The 23,878-nt window shown below is 42.1% G+C and overlaps 1 protein-coding gene and 1 long non-coding RNA gene across 10 annotated transcripts in view; one reads left to right on the plus strand and one right to left on the minus strand.

Annotated features, from left to right (window-relative positions):
* Window positions 1–19,957, plus strand: part of LOC140703068 (uncharacterized) — a 31,081-nt gene extending 11,124 nt beyond the window's left edge. Inside the window, exons 2-3 of the long non-coding RNA XR_013540710.1 lie at window positions 18,060–18,188; window positions 19,706–19,957. This is a non-coding gene — a long non-coding RNA (uncharacterized LOC140703068). The remainder of the gene's footprint in view (window positions 1–18,059; window positions 18,189–19,705) is intronic.
* SYT7 (synaptotagmin 7) overlaps window positions 7,727–23,878 on the minus strand; it is a 295,759-nt gene continuing 279,607 nt past the window's right edge. For all 9 annotated transcript variants that reach the window (XM_072985521.2, XM_072985520.2, XM_072985523.2 and 6 more), the window contains one exon: window positions 7,727–16,765. In XM_072985521.2, the coding sequence (XP_072841622.2) occupies window positions 16,661–16,765 (105 nt within the window). In that variant the 3' untranslated portion in view covers window positions 7,727–16,660. The remainder of the gene's footprint in view (window positions 16,766–23,878) is intronic.

The raw sequence follows: 23,878 nt of genomic DNA on the forward strand, positions 1-23,878 counted from the left end.
GAATACAAACAAGAGACTTCTTCAGATGGCAGAGCAATGTTGAAATCAGTAGACCATCTGTACTCAGCTATCAGCAAAAAGAACACAAGCCGCTTGCATTTCTCAGTTTCAAAGGGAAGATTTGCTCATCTGACCTGGAGATGTTCCAGTTGGTGACACCGGGTGGTGGTTCTACAGCATGTTGCTTACCACGGTGATTCATTGTAAATGTTAGTCTGTAAGTCTTATGTTTTGGACAGCATATGGTGATTGAAGATTGGCAATACCAGCTGACATTGGTTTCACAGAGCATTTCCCATGTTTGGTTTCTCTCCTACTCTCTCTTAGCTGCCCATGCCATTTCTGGTCAGACATGGTCTCAATTTATGAAAAATCAGGTTTCCCAAGAGAAAAGTAATTCTATCTCTCTCTCTCTCTCTCTCAAAGAGGGAAAGCAGATCTGAGGATGAGACTCACCAAAATTGCAAATGAATAGCTTTATGTGTCCTGGAACCAAGAGAAATAATCACCCAATTGTTAAAGTGTAATTAAAATTCTCCATTATCCAGTTTAATTCTCTGACAGCAAGAAGATTAATTTAAGTCAGTCTTCTAGTGTTTCTCTTGGGCCAGGACTACTGTACATCTTTTCCGTCTATCCAGGAAAATCTAGACCTTGCTGCTGATAAAGATTAAGGAAATTGTCTGAGGAAATCATTATATAGCCTTAAATCTACAAACAGGAAGCTTAGAGTTATAATTTCAAGTATTTACCACTTAGAGTGCTTTATGATATTGTAGCATTTATAGACAAGAAAGGGAAGAAGTACAGTATGTCACACAAATAGGAGTCTTCTGGATGCAGCTTTTTTTTCTGCCTAGTTTTGCATCCTCAGTTGCTTGGTGACAGAAGAGCACAAGATTTATTGGGACTCATGTCCTAAACTGTTTGCTGTCTACTAATGCTTCACGACTCTTATGACTTTCAGTCTTGTTTACTACAGTTGACATTCACTTCTGCGTGCTTTCCTGGCTGTTGCTTTCTAGTGTTCATGATGCATTCATGCCAAAATGCTTGATAATGCTATATCCATAGCACTAAATTGTACTCATGGTGACTTGCCAGTGCTAAGCCTGCAAAATGGAGGAATGCTACTGAGCTGTGACCTGGAATATAACTTCAAGTTTGTTGGATTTGTGTTGATTCCTTTTAAAAATTTGACAACTTTTTGGGCTTTAACATTTAAAAATAACCAGTAACCATACTCATGTGAGTGACTTGCACTGAATGTGAACAATTGGTTCTTATAAATCATAATTTGTCACCATCAGAATACTGCTTTATTTCACGTGATGCAGTAACTAATCTGGCCAATTTTTTCTTGGGGGTTTTCCAGACACAACATTTGTTCCACCAGATTGTGCACTGATCTTACTGGAAACACCCAACATCCAGATGATCTTCCTTCTATTCTACTTTGTATCATTTTATTTTTCAATGGAAATATCATATGTAGTCAACAAGAATGCAAGTGTGATGGATACTTGCAAGTACACATCCAGAGCTGAAACAGTGAAGACTTTTAATGCTGGACAGCTAATGGGACTTGAGTCCTAACAAATACTGTGGTGTTCCATCATCAAGAAGCAAAAAGGAGACAAAACAAGACAAATGTTATGAATGGAACATCCTTGGATCAAGGTTGTGCACAACGAATGTAACTTTTCTACATGTTTGCTGTTTCTGTTCTTGGGAGGCCACGATGGTTAAGTACCTCCTCGACAAACTTTTAAACCACCCAACTATAAATTTCTTTGTTGGGGGAGCTTAATCATTTTTATATAAATGCTATCCCCTCCCCTCTTTTGCCTTCATAAAAAGTCTGCCATCTCATATTTCACAAGCCAGGAAACGTGCTGGAAAATACTCTCAGATTCTGCAATCATTACATCCAAATTTTAATTTGGGTTAAATCACACACAAGGTTAGTTGAAAGTACAGTCCTAAACCCAGTCCTTCATATAGTCCTGGGCCTTTAAGCAATACTTTTTCTAGTCCCCATCCAAATCATAAGGATTAACAACTTTTTATATATGTTTGAACTGGAAATGATCAGATCTGGATTCAGATCGTACTCAAGTCTGTATATTCAAATCAATCTTTGCAATCCTATATTATGTTGTAATAATCTATTTGTGGTCTCCTTGCCTTTATCTCTGGACATTGCAACATCTGGGCAAAAATTGTGATAGTATCCAATGCACAAATGCCTGCAATGTATCTGTATCATCCACTCCCAGCCACTTAATAAGCTACCCTATCATAATGTCATCATTTCTAAAAGTTGAAAGCATTTTCTCCCTGCTGGGCATTTGGGATATCCTTGGGAATTTCCATTGAAGAAGGAGCTGTGGCTCTGCACCATTGACTGCTCCCTTTCTTTCGCAGATAGAATGAATTCGTTCACCTGTGCTTTGCTCAGCAGAAGCCTCGCTTTATATTTTACCTGTTCTCATAGAAGCTGTCAGCGCAGATTAATTTGGGCTTAATGTGTGTGCCTTGCAGATGTCATAATAAGCCGTCATTATCTTGCCATCACGTTTGCTGGTTTCCATCTTCTTAACATATTGTTCTGTACTCTCTACCTGGGCTTCACAAAATGTGCAAATGCTGGTTTCCCATTGCGAACTCACCATCACTTCCTATGGAAATCAGCTGTTCTTGACATCATGATGCCGAGTTGTGTCTGATGTTGATGGCACCATAAAGGGGCATAACTGCTAGGAGCCACTTGCCATTTCCATCTGCTTCACTTGTCACAGAACACAAGGACTTCCTCCCTACTTCATCAGTGAGACCTTAAATCAGAAAAGGCCCAGTGACAAGGCTATGATGACCTGAATTTTGAAAGATCACATTCACTTTCCTAATACACTGTGAGTGTGCGTGATGAGTTGGTACATGCTACAGGTACAGGGGAATAAGGAAAGGAAGACAAGGCAATTTGGATTATAGAGCCTTTCTATTTCCCTTCCTACAGCTCTAATTTTCTGAGTCTTGAAAGACGGCTCCTATGCTTTCACGGCAACATGTTTCTTCTGACAGCTATGTGCTTGAGGAGAAATTTATTGTGGCCGCCATTTGTCAGTGGACTGATAATCAAGCTGTTTGTTTGTTTGTTTGTTTTAGTACAAACACTGTAGGTGGGCTAAATATCTGTAAATTAGTTTGTGTGGCAGCATGAAAGTGTGGGTTCCAGAAAAAATGCATGCACCCACCCTCAGGCTCAAAGATCAAAGAATCTGAAGGAACTCCAAACAAAAGCCTCAGAAGATCGTTTCCCCCCCACCAAGGCAATTCGCCAAGGGGCTAAATGTAGAAGGGGTAGGTTTCCAGGCATGCCTGGAAATCCAGGCATCACCCAAAATATTCCATGTTTTGCAGAATGCCAGTTCCCTAACTCTGCCATAGATAGGCTAGATGAAACAAACTCCCACCCCATGGCTGACTCTGTACATTTTGCCATCTGAGACAGGCCAGCAAATAGTGCTTCTGCCTCTCCCAAGGTGCACAGCACTCTAGGTCAGTCAGGTTATTTTGGCAACTATACAGTAGAAAATCTTACAACTGGCTTTTCACATTCTTGGCATTAAAAATACAACCTAACAAAGTAAATAAGAAGTTGTTGCCCTTATTGATAAGCCACATCTGTAGTCTGAGGTGGTGGATTTACTATGCTGATTGGTAGGGCTGGTGTTATACCTGTTAGTGTAGATCAGTTCTACAGAAGTGGCAAAGTCCACAGAGTTGAACAGTACTGCCATGACCCTTGTAAGGTCATACAAATTTTACGAAGCTGAGCCTGAATGTGAAAGTGTCCTCACTTGATCAGGAAAACACTTAGGCTTTATTCTGAAGGTTGTTGTAGGTTTTTCGGGCTGTTTGGCCATGTTCTGGAGGTTTTTCTTCCTAATGTTTCACTAGTCTCTGTGGCCGGCATCTTCAGAGGACAGGAGTAGAACTCTGTGTTCTGGTGTAGTGTGTGGGATAGTTGAGTATTCGTAGCTGTGGGATCAGCTTTTGTCCTTTTCAGGAGATTGTGTGATTATGGTGATCAGGGTGTTTTTTGTTATGGACGTATTGTTGTGATAAAGGGGGAGATGATCTGTCACTTTGATTGATGGGTGTCATTAGCTAGTATTTTGTGCGCAGTGATCACCGGTCCTTGTGGCTGGGTAGATTTCATTGACCTGTTTGCAGGCTGTATTTTTCTGTGCTGGGAGCCAGGCTTTGTCGAGTTTTAGACTTTATTCTGAAGTTTTGTGTACTTCCGGTCAAATGCAAAATGCTCTAGCTTTCAGGCCATCACAGCTAAGGGTCAAGCAGATAAGATGGAATCTAAGTTCTTCCCTTTGTATGCACCAGGAGTGGGTTGTATATGGCTGTTCAGATGGCATGTTAGTCTGTCACTCCCATCAGCCTTAGCAGCATAGCCAATGAGTGGAATGATGTGAGTTGAGAGCACAGAGTGCTGTCCTCTGAAGATGCCAGCCACAGAGACTGGCGAAATGTTAGGAAGAACAACCTTCAGAACACGGCCAAAGAGCCCAAAAAACCCAAAGCAACCATTAGATCCTGGCTGTGAAAGCCTTCGCGAATACATGGAGTTGTTGTCCATAAGCATCTGGAGGGCCACATATGTCCCACCCCTGCTAGGCACCAGGAAGGCAATCACACTCTATGACACTGGTCTCTGCACATGTTTTGGCCCTCTAAAATGGACTGTCTCCATTGCTAGTACAACAGGATAGTGCATACTCCCAGAATACATTTTTAAATAGTACAGTGGAGGATCACAATGATTATACGAACTGGGGAATTTTAGTCCTTATTGCCATTATCCATTGGTTCATTTGACCCATACAGCACCACAGTCTTTACATAGTCACCCAATATTTTAGGAATTGCTAGAAGGGTTCCTTCTTTTCCCTTCTGATTTTGGTGATAGAAACTGCAAACCAAGTTTTGTACTGTTTTACTCTTCTTTATTAGTTTAGAGTGGGGAGAGGATGCTTTTACAAAACAAGGGGCCTGGTTCATCAAGAAAAAAAAGTAATTCTGTAAAACAAAAGCAGAAAAACAGAAAAACCATACTCCTACTATGACAGCATTGGTGATGATGAAATCACACTGGTTTAGTAGTAACAGTATCAGTAGCAATACTTCTCCCATCCTTGGTGTGTCTCTGGGTGTGCTTTACCAGGTTTTTATTACAAAATGTGCTTGCACAATGGGTTTTAACATCTCCAAATGCAATACAAAGATGGTGGCAGAGGAATCTGGCCACTTTTGCTGCTAGTAAAGAAGTTGGCTACTGTGTAGCTACCCCCCCATCCTTTCCCCTATTTGCATACATTTATTTATTTATTTATTTATTTATTTATTTATTTATTTATTTATTTATTTATTTATTTATTTATTTATTTATTTATTTATTTATTTGATTTTTACCCCGCCCCTCTAGACCATGTCTACACTTAAACATCAAATGGTTATCACTACATGAAGAAGTTTCATGAACAAGGTACATCTAAGAGGTCTTGAGTTAGAAATGAACATGCAGCTCTCAGATATTAAATCATACAAAAGAAATAAATCAATACCAGTTTGGGAAAATGGCGGCAGTGGCAGCTAGTGGAGGGCTAGATATACTGGTTGGAAACACTGGTTGGTTTGCCAGTTCTGGCAATAATACTCCGCATGCCATTTGTAGCACCTTCACTCAAAGTTTAGAGGCAGGGGATACGGTAGCACAAGTGAATCTGCTGCTCCATTAAGCCCCAGTGTGAGAGACTCAGAGGGCAGTGAGGTTTTATTTAATATATTCAAGCCTGGATTATTAAAACCTCACAAATCTCTCCTGTGAACTAGGGAAGCAGCATTATCTTCTTGTACAAGTGAGTAAACGGAGGCAATGAGAGGTTCAAGGGCTTGCCCAGAGGAGCTCCTTTGTGGCTGATATAGAACGAGAATCCAGACATCCTGGCATCTTGTCCACCCTTCAGTAACCTACCTACCCATCTGTTAGTCCATTCATTTGTATGGCTCCCCAGTTCTCTACCAAGGCACACACTAAACAACCTTATTGTCAGCCAATCTATGCCACTATTACCAGTTAATTCCTGTCCTATACTGGATTTATCCTTCTTAAGGGTTCCTTCCTTCCTTCCTTCCTTCCTTCCTTCCTTCCTTCCTTCCTTCCTTCCTTCCTTCCTTCCTTCCTTCCTTCCTTCCTTCCTTCCTTCCTTCCTTCCTTCCTTCCTTCCTTCCTTCCTTCCTTCCTTCCTTCCTTCCTTGCATTTTATATTATTTTAGTGCAACTGGCAAGATTGCCAAAGACTTTCACCAGTCACCTCTGCTTTTGACTTCATTCCTGACATAACTTTACATACAGCCTGCTGCCTTCTTAGCTGTCTGCTGAGTACAGAGTTCACAAATAGAGAGCAAAAGTTAGTCAACTCCTCTGCAGGGTTGGCAACTATTCATATCCAGCCCATGCAAGCTCCCACTGGAAAATCATATAAGCTGTGTGTGTATAGTGTGTGTTAGTGTCTTCTTCTCTTTCCTCCCATTGTGATGTTCTTCTTTGTATTTCTCTGATTCTTGCAGCCAATAATATGAGTGGATAGGGGAAAATCTAGATTATGGCATTATAAGATGGAGCATATGACCCTAGAGGAAATGGAGACATCTCCTTCTGACACATCACTGGTTTTGCTTTGCAGTGTTACCACAGGAACGAAAGGGTGCCATGGCTTCAGAGGTGTCAGCTTCTTAAGCTAAAAACATTACATTGCTTCAGAGCTGAAGGACAGAAGGGACTTGTCTACATGTGGCAAATGGAGCAGGATAAATTGGGCAAAATACCATTGAGCTATTGAGCTATCCAGCAGTTTAGAAATAGCCATAGAACTGCAGAGCTGAAAGGGACCCTGTGGATCACTGAGTCCGGCACCGGTAGAGGAGACACAGTGGGGAATCGAACTTCCAAACAGGCATTTATACTTTTGCCATATGGTGAAGTGGATGATGAAGACAGCCACTTCAGGAAACCGGCAAATTAAACGCTTTCTCTGCTCCTCTATGGAAGTGAATTTTTAAAGACTCTATTAGGGCAGTGCAGATGCAGTGTACCACTTACTGGAAAACGCCAAGGAATTGCAGTCACCCCCATCCACACCTGAAGCAAAATAAGAAATGGAGATGGTGACTCCTACCCCCTAAGTCTGGCTTCTGACTTGATGAAGAGGAAGTGTTGGGTTTGTTTTATTGGGAGCTCTGCCTCATGCAATGTGCTATGTCACAGATGTGCTGGAGAGGGGGAGAATTGATGGGGAGCAGGATCCTCTTGGCCCAGATGCTTGCCATTATTCTTTTATCTTTTAGTTTATGCTGCTTTTCATTAAAAAGAAAGAAGGAAAGCCACTGTAGTCTACGGAGCTGAAAGCAATAATAAACACCACTGAAATAAATAGAAGTCAAGTGAAAAACCTTTTAAGGAGGGATAGAAAAATAATGCATTTCTACATCCTGGGTATAATGACAGGCTGTCTGGGGGCAGAGTTTGGAAACATTACTGTAGTGGGCCACTCTCAAGCCTCTACCGATACAGGCCTCCAAGAGTGCTGACTACTCTTCTTCAAACTGCTGCCACCAACCTATCCTTAATACTCAAAAAGGACAAGTGTTTCTTTCAAACAAAAACGTTGTTTATTGATTTGTACAAAATAAAAGGGTGAATCACAGGTAGCAAATCAAGTTGTAAATCACGTTTCTCAATTACTAAATTCACACAGACTTTTCCCTCACTGACTAGCTCTCACCAATCTATCTCACTCTCTCAAACAACTTTTCTCATCTTCCAAAACTCTCAAAACTCCCCTTCACACATCACACACACCCCTTATATAATCCAGCTCCTCCCCCTTCTGCACCACCCTCCGTCCTCTCATTGGCTGATGTTCCCCTGCCCAGCTGTGACGGACAGGTGAGAGCAGAGCTTTAAAATTGCTTTTTGGGACTACAGCTCCCAGAATCCTCCATTAGCATGACCTCTAGCTGTGTTGACTGGAGAATACTGGAGGCTGTAGTCCAAAAAGTAACTTTTCTATGGTCTGGTGTGCAGGGACCTTATTCATATGTGGAAAGGGGAAGGCTTGTCATAGATCCTAGCAGTCAAGAAGACTAGAACTTGTTAGAAGCCTGTCTGGAGTCCTCCTGTCCTACTTTTTGATTTCTCATAATCATTCTGTGGGAACAGGATGCAGAAGGAGGGAGGCCTTTGGTCTGATGCAGCAGGCTTTCCTTGGATACTTATGCACTTAAACTTGCTTCTGTTGCTATGAATCTGGATCCTTGAATCAAAAGGCAAGGGATGAGGGAAGAGGAAAATCTGGACTGTGTCTGCCCCACTGGGTCTATGGACACCTATACCAAGCCAGCATTCCCCAAATCCAAAGAAGCCACATACAGACAATTAGCCATCAGATCATTGATCCATATCATGGTTCTCAGCCTGGGACTACCAAAAAGGAAAAGGAGAGGAAAAAGAAAGTTGTGTGTGTGTGTTTTTTTAAAGACCTGACAAGTCAAACAACACACAAGTAGTGAGGTGCTTTCAACTGTGTGGGTTGCAGTTTGTGCAGACAGGGCACACAATCTCTCCAGCCCATTACATAAGCGTCAGCCATGAATTGCTTGTGAGGACTTGCAGGCTAAAAACTGTGGTGGATCAAATGTAGATAAGCTTTACTGGTATCAAAACCGGACACCCCCCCCCATTTTTCCTTTCATTTATGACCACTATGGTGTTCCCTTCCATTCATAAAGTGTCTACTGTTTCCCGGCTCCTCCTTAGTGTTCGTTTTTTGCTGCTTCGTATATTTCCCAGTGCTAGTCTTGAATCTATAATGCCACTGAGGATGTGTAATGTCATGATGAACTTGATTAATGATGCTTGGAAGCTTATGGCGATGCGGAACAGCCAAATCCTGTTTGTTTGGGGTTATACAGCCCTGAAATCTGTGAGTAGCTGGGGACAAGCCAAGGTTACATGACACCATCAGCAACTCCCCCAAGGACATTTATTTTTGCAAACATGCACTGGAACCTAAGCAAGATTTTGTTCCAAATAAAAGCTTTTGGGGGCTTCAGAAAAAGAGAAGGAATAATGGCTTGCGATTATATGCCCTTTGGCACACACTAAAAAACAGCAACACAGCTCGGACAACTGGGGCATTTTGAAGGCTCGTTTGGAAATCCTAATACAAAACATGAAGTTGCTAAAAATGCAATCGGAATCTAATTGGACATGATTGACTAACCACAGAAGTTGTTAATAAATAATGGACATGATTCACAATAGTTTGATGGACAAAATAATTATTTCTCTATAAATATAGGAAGCAGCTGAAGAAATCACATCTTCAAATACAGAATGAATAAAACGCTGCAATAGAAGTTGTATGTTTTCCAATTTGATTTGGCATGAGAACCCCCTGTTTTCTTTTAATATCCAACCCTTTTTCTTTCTTTCTTTCTTTCTTTCTTTCTTTCTTTCTTTCTTTCTTTCTTTCTTTCTTTCTTTCTTTCTTTCTTTCTTTCTTTCTTTCTTTCTTTCTTTCTTTCTTTCTTTCTTTGCATCTGATTGCCTGAGAGCTGTACACATGGGGCACAAAAATAAAAAGCAGGCCCTTCCAATTTCAATACAGTTTGGTTTTATTTCTCCAGTAAGACATTAAACAATTAAACAAATGTCAGTTGCTAAATCGTGTCTCACTGTCTTTTTCTCTTGCTCTCCTCCACTGAAACAATTGAATAACAAAGAAACGTATAAAAACACCATTGGGGCTTTGATTTTTTTTTTTAAAAGCCTGCCCAGCTAAGAGGATGCAAAGAAGTGCCACGGAAGGAGGGGAGCCATAATCCTACTCAACCTTTCCTACAGGATCCTTGGCTTTTGCTCATATTCCCCCCTTGCTATTCTGGACCTTTCTCCTATTTCTGTAAAACTCCTTTTCCTTAGCATTGTTTTGTTACATGTATAAAAGTGGCCTCTCAGAAATGTCTTTTAGGCATCTGTACATCATATAGAAAAGAAATAATAATACCATAACACATTGACTAGATCACCGAAATAAAATTCCCCATTCCTGACACACAAACCATACAGTTTGTACACGACAAGACAGTCAGCCTGCTCGAGGACAGCTTGAGCAAACAGGCCAGGAAGTTAACTGCCTGGAAGAAGAAGAAGATGCTGAAAGTCCTATTTCTGCTGGAAGTATTGGCTCATACTCCGTGGAATTAAAGTTGGAAGGAAGGTGTTGAATGCCTTGGTTTTGAGCTGCATGGTGGTTTCCTCTGGACAGCAATCTTGTTGGATCCATACAAAATTTGGGAGGAGAGAAGGTCTTTTGAAAGCCATTGGTCAAATTAGAGGAGCAACATGCAGAGACTTGGGGATTTGGAAGAGGATGGAAAAAGGAGATCGGGACGGTGTGTGCAAGGGAGAACAGTAGGAAGGGGGGGACGACTAATTTTTGCACCATAGGATGAAGAGACAGTAGAAGCTGTGAGGTTTTAGGACCATTGGTGTGCTGATACCAGGACTGCTGAGATGGATTTCTACCATCATTCTACTTGTATAGCCTTTTCACCCACTGTTAGTGGGCTATCAAGTCATACCATGGCTTTTTGCATAAAATCAGCATTGACCCTCCTCACCACGCAAATGGCTTCATCTGGTCTGTTCCACTGCTGTTACTACATAGCGTGGAAGCTCAAGAATATTGCTACCATTTCCCTTCAGTACTCTCTACAAGCTGGGCTGTAGGAAATACCCTGTGTTTCCCTTCCATTACCTTTCCATCAGGGCTGTGCACTGACCCCAAGATTCCATTCAGACCTCCGTTCAATATGTTACCAAATCAATTCACTTCAGATTGATTCAGGCTGATTTGGGCCTCTTGATTCACAAATCCCATGCTACAGGACTTCAGTGGACTACACTAGAAATCAAGAACCGGAATAGCTTTTTTTTTTTTTTTTTAATGTTTGATGTAATGTTGAGCTCCGTTTGACAGGATGAAGCCTGGCAAATTTCAGAGGAGCAGGTGCAGAATTATTTGTGTTAGGCAACATCAGATGTTGTCTTTTTAAAAGAAACAGCGATGGATACAAACTGCCGTTTTATTTCTTGGCAGAACTGGGTGAAATTCCCTGCCATAATTGACCTTTCAGAGAGGAAAAAGCAAGCCATATTTCAGCTGAATAATTGCTAATTGCACCACTTTTGTGCAGGAGAAGCCTTTACATTTCTTTTTAAAAAAGAAAGGGATTTCTTATTCCCCTACATTTTTGTAGGCAATTATTATGAAAATGACATACATTATAGAAGCCATCTGAAAAATGCCCCCCCCTTTTCTTTTTGGTGGCCGGGAAATCCTTAGATTTGAAGAGAGCAACTTGATTCTGTTTTGTCACGTTGTTCCCCCCCCCCTTTTGAGTGGGACAGTTTGTATGTATCATCAGTCACAGAATTATTTTTAGGCAAAAAATCTACCAAAGAGCATATACAACAGTTAGGAATTTATGATTCACAGGAAAGAAAGTGCAACAGAACTGGGATGGATGATGACTGTGGAACACAGAGTTGCAAAGGTAGAAAGGATCTGAACCAGCAAGCATTTTCCATGCAGGCACTGAGTGGTCCATCTTCTCAAATCCCAGAGATTCCCACAAACCTCTTTTAACTTTCCTGCTGCTAGCAGGGAGAGGCAGCAAAAAGTGCAGAATACTGGAACAATCCTGTGTTATCTTTTACACCAACGTCCTTATCCAAACGACTGAAAGACTTAGTGAAACTATTCACTGGGATTAGAAACCGAAGCTGTCCATCACAAAGCCTCATCACCTCCCCCATTGCACCCTGTTATTTCCCTTATATAGAAAGCCAGGGGATGTATCATTTTTGAGCACCGAGCGTCTATATCCCCATGAATAACAAACAAAACTTTGCATATGTTCAGCTTCAGTTTGGCCCATTTCAGAGAAGTCCCATCTCCATTTGGACAGCTCTCAAAATTTTCCAGTTGGAGAACTAGATTTTGGCTTGGCCAATGTGATGCACTTCCCTAGCTTTCCCCTACCATCCAATACTTCATTTCAGCTAGAAAATGACAATTCCTCCCCATCCCCCAACCTGGCAGCACTTTCAAAAGAGTTTGGGCACGTACTCATCATCCTTAATATTCTTGGTTTGGGTGGAAGAACATTGGAAGAACATTGTCCTGACAATTAATGTGGACATTCTTCTTCAGAGAGATTTCTGAAGCTGAATCAGTGATGATTTCTTCTCAGAGGTCCCGCCTTAATGGATCCCTAGTGACACCTAGTGGATCTTTCTTACACTTGCATCTTCCTAGAGAGCAGAAGGGCTTAAAACTAGCTACTCTGGGTGACAGTGCCTCTCATACATCATTTCAAGGCCGGGCATCCACACTCAGTGAGGAATTACATGGGCCAGAAACAACAGCTACCACAGAACTACCTGTGACCAGCTTAACAGAATATTTGCTAGCTTTGTGTTTCGTAAGGAGTAAATTATAAGTCTATTTTATAGGCGGATTGAATAGAAGAACGTAAGGGTGGTAAATGGCCTCTGAGATGGCTTCTACCTAGTTTTCATCTCAGAAAAGTTTGTCAACAGGTAGTGGCAATGCTGCTTGGGTCAGATGCAGAAAAACAGCATTACAATTCATTCTTGCCTTTAGGGAGAACTGCTCCTTAGGGTAGTGGGGTAGTTGATTTTGTTTATCATTTATAGTGTATTTGATTGATCTTTTGTAAAATTTGTATACTTGCCGTTTTAAGCTTTTAAATATTAATTTAATGATGCAAGCTGCTTTGGGTCCTTTTTAAGAAGAAAGGTAGGGTATGAACAAACAAATAAACAAAACAAACAAAAATAATGAATGTTGGCACTAGAGGCAGACAATCTGGGTGCTACATGCCATAGTAGTAAAAAAAAATTCACTGTTGACCATTCAACATGAAAGGGTCTGACTCCGCTTGCCTAATGGTAGATGATGTCTTTAAGCCTCACAGACTAGTCTGTTTAGAAGTGTGTTACAGATCAGATCTTCAAGTGTGGGGAGTTGCTGCAGCAGCTGCAGCAGAGAAGAAAAGAGGAAGAGGCTGCCACAACCCTTGGACACCCCCCCCCCGCCTCACTTTCTTGGAAAAAAACATTTTCCTAGAGGAATGGCCAAGCTTGTGCTCTTTTCTATACCACAAGCAACACCCACCTGAACTGGTATTAGGTTATTTAACACAGGGGATGGACGGTGCAATGTAATGAACGCACTTGAGTGTAGCAGGTTAGCTTAAGGGGAGGACACAAAGCACACGGCCAAGTGCACATCACACTGACCTCCAACTGGTTTCTGCTGCTCCCTCACATCTGAGGCGGCTGCCTCATGCCATCAGTGGTGGCACTGAATCTTTTAGAAAGGGCTAACTGCTCGGCTGTAGTAGGGCTATAAAGGAGTGACCGTTAAAGAGGCAAAAAGGATAAGAGTTCTGGAGACCAAGTTCTGTGATAAAAAGGTGTTGGGTATATTTATTGGAGAAGATACGTTTAAGTGCCCACAGGATCACTGTCTTCAGATGTCTGGAAGATTATGTAGCTTGTGGAGTTATGGGAGGTTTTCAGACAGAACGAGGGTTATCTTTTGTTAGGGATGTTGCAGCGCCCTTCCTGTCTAAGCAACAGGTGGCATAGAGTGGCCTTTGAGATCCCTTTCAGGTCTATGGGTGCTTTCAGATGAGTGGCTCCTAATGACGCCAATCAAAAAGCACTGGACAGATCTTACATCTTTTCCTCCTTGCCAGATGCCCTGTGGTAAGAATAGAGTTGGAAGAAATTGTAGGGGAAGAAAAACAAGTGGGTTATAAATGGAATATACAGTACTGCTATCTCACTCTCCCAATAAATTATGTGAATGGGGCAGGATGATTGCATAACAAAACATTTCCTTGGAAGCACCCCCATGATTCAATCTGTGCAGTATTGACTTGCAAATGCCACCTGAGGACTGAATCACTCAACCAAGTATGACATACTGAAGCCGAAACAATCTGTATTTTACGTGAATTTAGCTCTACTGAGTGGTTGATGCAAAATGTTTCAGCATGGAGATGCCACCTCCTGTCACAAAGCTGCTTTGGATATCTAGCTAGGCATCATTTCCTGATCCTTGAACATGGCAAATAGATTTGATGAATCATTTTTCTTGAGAACTTGGAATGCTTCCCCCCCCCACACCCCCACACCCAAAAGGCACTGCCAGTGGCAGCAGACGGGTCGTTATTAGGGTTGTCTTTGCTCCTTCTGCAAAAAGTAGCTCACTCCATGGTGTGTGCTTAGCAAGGTTGCTACTGGTAGCTTGCCAGAAAAATATAAGGGAACAGTCTATGTTTCTTGTGGTTACTTTTGATATTGTACCTTAAAAATACAAAATAAATAAATGAATAAATTAAAAAACAAAACGCACCTCTGGTGTTCTGAGCACCCATCACAGTCCCTGCATTATTGAAAAAGTCATGTTGACTTGGCTACATTAAAAGTTGTGTATACTAATCCTTGTTCTCCACTTGAAGGGAAAATATGTTTAGAGTATGTCAGAGATAGTAAGATGGGGTCAAGATAAGCCCTGGAATAAAGCAATGACCTCACATTTGTGCCAGTACAGATTGGAATGGATTGGTTGCTTATGACTGGTAGAATGGTAGCAACACTTGGTAGTATACAGTATTGTCAAAGTATATGTAGACTTAGGTTACATTAAGGGCTGTTGTTTTTGATAATTAGGAAAAAGCAGGCAGGATACTGTGCAGCAGCCAGGTCAAACACGGGGACCAGGAGGTCTCATTTTAGTCTGGATACACTGAGTGCTGATATGTTTTGGTGCCAAACTGAAAATGCTGGTTTGTCAATCTATTAAGCCTTATACAGTGTAAGACCCCAAAACTTGATTGTATACCTCTTTTGCCATGAACCTGTCCAAATCCTGAGATCAATAGCTGAGGCTTTTCTCCGAATATCTGCTCCAAGAGAGACTTGGAGGGTGGTGGCAAAGGAGGTGGCATTCAGAATGTGTTTCCTCCCAATGTAAAGCTCTCCCCAGTGAGGCCCATCTGGTCCAGATGTTATTCTCTTTTTGGCACCAGGTCCAGACATACAGTAGATCTATTCCTGAGCATCTGATGGCATGTGGCTGTCTAACCTAAACACCAGCTCTGTGTCAGTAGACAATCCCTATTATTAGTTTGGTGAGGGAGTATTGCTGTATCATATATATTAAAAACATTTGTATATTTCAATTGTAAGATGTCCTTTTTTAGCTTTTTAAGAAGGCGGCATCCATGAAATGCAATAAAGAAATAATAATAAACGGGTAAGTTAGGCCCATCTCTAACAAGACATTAACAGCAGTCACCTTACATTATGCAACCCTAGAATATTGCAGGGTGTCCAGCATGTCTCTCCTGCTCTGTCACAGAAATGCTTAGGTTTCCCCTCCTCCTGCTGTTGCTGCTCCCTATTGCTGTAGACCTATGTATCACAAAGCATGCAGGAGGAAATGGCCTTTTTCGCCTCGCTTTGTTCTCTCTGCCTTCTGATCCAAAGCTCTTAATTCTTGGCTCCTCCACTTTATCCTACATGCTCCTCTTTATTCCACATGGAGTAATCTCTCCATCCATTCCTGCTGGGCTGTCAATCAAAACCCCACAGAGAAACAATTTCTCTAGGGCTCAAAGAAAACGTGACACACAAATGCCCTGCACGCAAAGTTACAGCGCACACACATATATATACACACACACACACACAATACACCCAGGGAGGCTGGGGACCACCACGGCTCTTCTCCCCTTTGCTGAGAGGCCTGGCTAGAACAAAGGTCTAGCCAGCAGGATTATTTATATTATTACTCTTAATAAGTTTTATTGAATTATATAACGAAACAACCTCATGGAAACAAAGCAAGTGATCTCCTTGCCATCCCCCCTCAGGCCTGTGTGCAGCCACCAGTGCAGGCTAGCATTCTCGCACAGAGTCATGCGTGCCGTCCCAAGGGGCCTTTGGCTGGAAGAACTCATAGAAAGTCTTGTATGGCGGTTGCAGACCCCTCTCTTCCCATCATGCCAGTGCCAGCTCTACACTGTGAACCCAAACAAATCAGTGCCAGTGAGGCCACTTTCAGCTGGAGGGCCAGTCAGCTCTGGTCTCTTGCTCTCTCTCGCTCTCTCTCTCTTGCTCTTTTTTCTCCCTCTTGTTCTTTCTACATAAGGAGTCTTAAGGAAAGGCTAAAGTTGGAGGTTAGGTGGTAACAATGCTCGTGAGGGTGCTGAACCAGCACGCTGGACACCAACATCACTTTTCCAGAGTTTTGAGTACATGTTTCAGGTTCACTCCCCTTTTTTTAGCCTGTGGTCATTCCAAAGCTTTTCTTCCACCCCAGAGGGTGCAACTGTTGTGCATAAAGTAGTGAGAGTGTGGCCAATAAATGTTGACTTGGTCTACTGAAACCCAGAGCAAGTCCTCAATGTCTGCCTTTCAAGCCTTCAGCTGGTGCCACTGTGCCACGGCCTGCCGGGGGTGTGCAATCATATCCTTCCAGTGCTTCACTTCACCAGGGCCACTCTTCCATGACAGGTAGATCTAGCAAGGACAGGGAAACAAATCATGCAGGTCAGAATGTAGGCAAGCTAAAACCTTCTTTACAGATCTTTCTTGCCCTCCTCCCTATTCAACAGAAATCTTCCAACCACAACCCTTTTCTGGGCTTTCTTTCTACATTGCATGCTGACTCTACTCAATCTCCTCAGTCTTTGCATCATTCCCAAGTTTAAAGATGCAAGCACACAGCAAGGGAAATGCAAATCCACTTTCTTTCATTCACTGTGAAATTGCACAAGGGAATTTGGGTCCCCCTGGGTCTCTCTGCATTGACTGGCCACACAGGCAGAGAGAACAGCCTTGTTTACAGCTTGTTTGAGGTTCTATTGATAGCCCTGTAGCTGGTGCCATTACGAAGAAACAACCCAATAAATCGTAAACAAGCTACCCTTCCTCATTCCTTCATATTTGTTAAAAAGAAAATGTTTGCCAATGGATAGAAGCTTTCCTCTCTGTTCTTAAGCTGCAAAAAAGGAGCTGAGTCTTGAGAAAGGAGAAGCTGTTAAAAAAGAAAGAGGAGTCTTTCTGACAGACAGAAGAGAAGCTGTAAGTGTGCGCTGGCAGGTGGAGTTGGAGGTGGCTTTTCTGCATCACAAAACAAGTGCAAATAAATCTGTTTTTAAAGAGTAGTAGCTCCAGTAGTGGAGGCAAAAACTACAAACAAAGGGGGAACTCCAAGCTGATTTACATTTCCTTTTGCATTGTGTGGTCAAAGGGGGGGAAAAAGTAAACCATCCCATCCCAACCCTAGAACATTTCATGTGATTTTTATCAATGTAGTTGACCCCTAACTCTAACATTTCTAGTTCCCTATTTATCCGTTTATACCTTTCTAATCCCCACTTTTCCCAACCTGCACTTCTCTCTTTGTTGTTTCAGACTTTCAAAAATCACTTCCTCATACTACTACAACTCCAAAAATCCTCTAGTCAGCATAGCAATAACCATTTTGGCAGGAGATGCTGGGAGTTGTAGTTGAAACAAGTAATTTTCTTAAGCTCTGCATTGCTGCCTCGCAACCTCCACATCCCTGACACCCATTAGTTTGGTTTCTGCACATTGTATTTAGGATGCTCTAATAAGGATGACATGGGTGCTGTGGCTACTTTTTTGTATGTCTGCATCCTGTTCCTATAAAAATTGGGTGTATCTGTATCTGACTTTTGTTGCAATAGAGCACCAATGCATGCAACAACTGATTTCAACCTGTTGATATTGGGAGGAATAATAGGCAAACAGATAGCCTAAGTGTGTTTTCTTTCCTTGTCTTTTCTAGAACCATGTGCAGACTGGGACATATAGACATCCTTCCTTCTTTGAAGTGTCTTCCTATTTCTTCTTGTTCTTCCGTCTTAGCTACACAGATGCACATTTAAAAGCCAGATATAGGAGTTTTTACAATCAAGTAAGTGTTCCATAAATAGACTCCCTAAGTAATAAAACATAACATTTCTTTTTTGTTTTACTAGCAATCTCCTGAATGATTTAACAATCTCAGCATTTGGCTGCTGCACTCTACCAGTGAATAACAAGTAATCCTAACAATTTTCACATTTAAAAAAGGATGTGTAGGTGAGCAGGGTTGAATCCATCACCTTCTGAGTTGTCATACCAGCTACTTTCTTGCCTTGGCTAGAGTGCCTGAAGAGAGCCAGGTTGGGGGAAATAGCCCCCAGGCCACGGAAAGGCACATGGGCAGGGGCAGTTTCTGCACCTTTGAATTGCATGTCCCATCTGACATTAAAACAAGGCCTTCCTGGTTTGTAGGGCAGAATCATGACTGACAAAATGTGTGTGTGCAGACGAATGCCTTTTCAGTGATTCACTATAGGATGCTGGGGTCTCCTCCCCCCCCCAAAAAAAAACTACTTTGGTTTCCCTTTTCTTGTTGGAATGGTGGTGTCATTGACAAAGCTCACAGCAGATACTCTTCTGCTTCTCTTTTTCATGTGTTCTCTGGACTAGAGGTGGAGAAAATGTTTGAGGGTACTCCTTCCATTCTCTTTCTCCCCTCATCACCTGAGATCCAAAAACTTACAAACAGTGGCATGGAGCTGGACAAGGATTTATTTGGAAGGGCCCAGAGCAGTGGGTAGTTTGGGCACCCATCTGTGTTCCTTTGTCTGGGCACATACCAGGTTGAGGGACTGGGGAATATTCCTACTATACAGAAGCATGTCTACACAACATATGCATATATTGTACACATGTATGGGTGGGCATGCCTATAGATTTTTCTTGGCAGTGTGAGACAAAGGTCAACTATTTACTGCCTCCATTTTAGACTTAACTAGAAGAGGAAAGAAACTTTGTTCTCTCCTGCATGTTGAACCATAGGCTGAACCATGTATGGAAAATGGTGGCTAGAGACTGAAAAATGCAAGTGAACTGGATGGGTTTATTTCTCTGGACAAACAAGGGTTAGTTCCACTCAGGCACCTCTCTGGAGCTTTCCTGAGTGCAGTCACTCCCAACAATTGCCACAATGCTGAAAGCGGCTTGTGTATCTTGGTGCCTTGCCTGTTCACGCAGTTCTGTTCCTATGATCTACCTATGCACAATTGGTAATGATTGTGTTGAATAAAGGATGGAGGAGATGCTTGTATAAATGGCTCCCGGGGCTCCCTGGCATGCAACATGTCATGCCACGGCAACATGCTGGTTGTTTGCCAAGTGTTCTATGCTGCCAGTCATCTATAACGTTGGCAAAGAAAAGGACAAAAAGTCCAGTGCTGTGTCAGATAAGATTTTATGACTCTTTATATACACTGATTTGTTTCAGAATACCTTTCCCTTCTCTGCAAGTTTGAAATGTAGGATGCCATAACTAGAGAGCCAATGTACTGTTAATTCCTACTACTTGTCTTGTTGACACATGGGAATCTCTCAGCCAAAAAATCTCTCTCTCACTATCTTTTATAGGTTGGATAGTTCATCAAGCTGGAATACCCGGGACTGAGAGTTCAATTCTTTACAGTGCCTTGTAGAAGGAGAGCCAGAGTGTGCGGTCTTGGGCAAACTGTGGAGTCCCAGAGTGGCTCCAGAAGAACGGAATGGCACAGCACTTCTGAGTACCTTCTACCCAGGAAATCCTAGTTAACTTGATGGCATTCTGTATAATTGTTATGATAGGTGTGTTTATTCAGCTCTAAATGTTTCCGTTTTCCCACAGGATTTTATTATATTTTTGAAGGAATTTTTTTTTAATATGAAGAAACACACATGATGACGTTACCTGGTACATTGGTTTGAGAACACACTGGTATTCTGGTGACAGAGCTCATGGGGTCAAAGCTCCAGGACCTTCCCATGAGCATGGATAATCATATCATTTGCTATCCACCACAGGCTCCCCTGTTGCCCATGAGCTGCAGTTGTGTGTGTGTGTGTGTGTGTGTGTAGATTTCTCCAGCAACAAAATAATGTTATGAGTCATCTCCAAGTATATTGGGTTGGCTTGATGGTGAAGGGTTGAGTAAGGCTCAAGAGCTTTACAAAACACATATATAATACATATATAAGAGCTTTACAAAACACATATATAATACATATCTGTACTATAGGGCAGTGGTCCCCAACCTTGGGCCTCCAGATGTTCTTGGACTACAACTCCCAGAAGCCTTCACCACCATCTCTGCTGGCCAGGATTTCTGGGAGTTGAAGCCCAAGAACATCTGGAGGCCCAAGGTTGGGGACCACTGCTATAGGGAATTGTTACTCCTGCACTTTCACATATGCCACTGGTGAAATGACCCTAAGCTAGTGTCCATCCAAGATAGAAAGAGGACTTTTTCTATTTTCATCTCTGGAGATAAGATATCAGAACCTTCACTTCCTTGAGAAGACCAGCCTGTGAGAAGAGAGAACAAAGGGAGACAGGATCCAGGGAAGTGGCTGATCAGGGTTGCCTTCGGGTGGGTCAGGGGGAAAGAGGGCCCTAGAGCACTGGTTCTTAACCTTGGGTTACTCAGGAGTTTTGGACTGCAACTCCCAGAAGCCTTCACCATCAGCTGTCCTGACTGGGGTTTCTGGGAGTTGCAGTTCAAAAGCATCCGAGTAACAAAGGTTAAGAACCACTGCCCTAGAGAATGGGCAGGAAACTGAGAAACCCCCAGTGATGAGGTCAGATAGATATTTCTGAATACTGCAGGGCCTGACATTTTAGGGAAAGACATCCCCCAATTACACTAATTGTTGGTGACATATTTGAGAGCACAACCTAATCCATCTGACTGGAAAATGCAATCACACAACTACGAAGTAGAAAAGCCCCCCTGTACTCCAGCCTAGGCACAGGGCTTCTTGCAGGCAGAAATTGACTCTCATTAAACTGCCTTGAGCTTCACATCTGCCAGCATGAAACTCACACAGTGAGGCCCCATTTGATAGAGCTTTTCACCCACACCAGCTGCCACCCTTCATTCCTCTTCTGCTGAACAAATGTGTTGGAGGTGTCAAAATTAGTTATATGGCAATGCAAACAAGTGCTAATCCCTCTGGTAGCTCTGGATATTTTTATCCACTGGCTTTTCTATATTGCTGCACGGAGGGTGCATGTGTCAGCTTCTCCCACGCAGTGACAGCCAAGACTTGTCTTCCAGATTCTCTGATGGAGCCTCATGACTCTCACTCAAAGAGATGTGACTTCATAATTTGATTGGAGGCTGCACATTAATAGCACTTATTCAGTCGCTCATTATTATCACGTTGCTGTAGCAGAGGCAGAGGCTGAACCTTTGGCTGCAGTTGCCTCAAACTTCTTGGCAGGTGTTTCTCTTGGTTCTGTATCTGCTTGCTGCTCTTATCCATATAGGGGCCAATGGGCTGCATTGGGAATGAGGGACATGTGACTGTCCAGATGCTGTTGGACTGATTCTCCTAACACCTTTCACCAAGGACTATGCTGGCTAGGGCTTATGGGAGCTGTAGTCTGACAACATCTGAGGGATCATAACACTTCAGATTCCTGAGCAACATAACTGCTTGAGCTTCTGCTGTGACCCCCTACCAGGATCTTCTACTTCTGGAGTCCTATGCACACTCACCCGGGAATACTAATGAGATCTACTTCCTAGCGGATTTTCCTAGAATTGCACCAATGACATGTTAAGGAGTCACCTTGAGGGCCCATGGCAGAGCTAATCAATACACAGAAGGCCTCTGAATTCCCAGAAAGATGGGCCAGGCTCTCCTTTGCTAAACAGTTTTCCTGTGTTTAAATTCCTCTTAATGCCATATTCATGTAACGTTTATTTTAATTTAATATAATATAATGTTGCTTGTTTTAATACAACACTGCATTAGGGAATAATTGTCTCTCTGCAGCACACAGATATAATCACAAGATTACAGCATCATTTATCATCATTACATTAAGAGAAGTGGAATTATATATAGTTAATGTAAATCAGATTTGGAGCAGATTAATTTCTTTTAAAGTGATGCATATAATCTTGTGTTTCTAAGCAGGAGGCCATTTCCCCAGCCAATAGTACAAACTTGCTCTCTATATTTCTTAAAGTTAATTGAGGTAAACTGAAGCACGCTAGCAAAAACCCAAATCACAGAGATTGGATTTTATTCAGTGACCATTGTGATCCTTATTAAGGTTTTTGCTTCCCTGCCATAAACAGCACTGTTGGAATCTGTTCCCAGGCATGCCTCAGATGCTTGGGAAGATGAACAGAAGGGGAAAGTAAGGGGTGCGGTCTCCATAAAGTTTTTGATGGCGCACAGGCAGAGTCTGCAGACTACTCACTTCTGTGTTAAAATATTTCAGCTAGTACAGGATATGGAAAAATCTCTGATGGATGCCCTGGAGAACTGCTCCTAGTCAGTCAAGGGCTAGATGGACTGACAGTCTGACATAACAGAAGGCAGTTTTGTGTGTTCATTCTGCATGCTTTCACAGAAGCCAAAGAAGACAATTATAGTATTATTGTAGATTTTCATTGTTGTTTTTATTTGTTTGTAATATATTGTGAGCTGCCTTGAGTAGACTTCTGTCTAGAAGGGCGGGATAAATATCCAGGAATAAATAAAAATAAATAAAATAAAGACCAGAATGTATGCATGTGAAAGTAATAAGATTACCAATGCAAAGTCATTGCATATCCCCTAACCTTCTCTTTTCAACATTTCACTCTGGCCTGCAATCTACAGTACTCTGTAGTTTTCTAGAAGTACCATTTTATAGTTCAGTATCAATAAGTTTCACTGGGTTCAAGTTCATCCTATGCAAGTTTTCCTGTACTCCAGAGGGATGTGCATAGCATGAAGGCTTTGACATAAAGAAAGAATGTAAATAGTATAGAACTATGTTGTTCTTGCTGTTGACCATTTTAGCATACATTTAGAACTCAGGAGTTAAAATGGAGGGGAGCTACACCTTCCAAGAAGGATGTTCAAAGCCATGGTGGCAGGGCAGGAGGTATGGTTATGGTAGGGTGGATTTAACATTTCCCCTTTCTCTATTATTTCTTTTAAAATTCCTTCTCCTCCTCATTTTGTTCCATGGGAGTGGGTGTAGAGGGAGGCTGCTCCTAGAGTCCAGCAGATCCAAAGCCTACTGATAAGAATACCAGAGCTTCCCTAGGGTATGAGCGAGATCTCTGGGGCAAATGGGCTTCTGTCTACCCTATCCTAGCCCTTATCAGATGTCTGTCTGAGGGAGCTAGAATTGCACAATATACTAAGTTAGAACAGACCCTAGAGCACAGTAATTTTATATAGAACTTAATTTTGATTTTGAAATGCCAGTGTGTTTATCTGTTTAGTACTATACTTTTTGAACACAATTGTTCTAAAAGAAGGAATGGTATCCTTAGAGAGACCTCCATGTTAGACACGAAATGGCAGCAAATGCACTATGTCAGTTCCAAATACTGTATACTTAATCTGTGGCAATCAGATATCATCTGTCCACCTAGTTCTAAGTATGTGGCAGACCAGTGGCAACAAATACTCTAGTCTGGTACTGACTTATGCAGATTGTGTTGACTCATTAGGCAAGTTGCCTGTTGCTTATAGACAAGTCAGGCAACATGCACTGGAAGCAATCAAGGAACATAGGAATGTGCCTTCTGCTGTGTCAGA

This window comes from Pogona vitticeps, chromosome 1, assembly GCF_051106095.1.
Source record: "Pogona vitticeps strain Pit_001003342236 chromosome 1, PviZW2.1, whole genome shotgun sequence".
NCBI classification, from domain to species: Eukaryota; Metazoa; Chordata; class Lepidosauria; order Squamata; family Agamidae; genus Pogona; species Pogona vitticeps.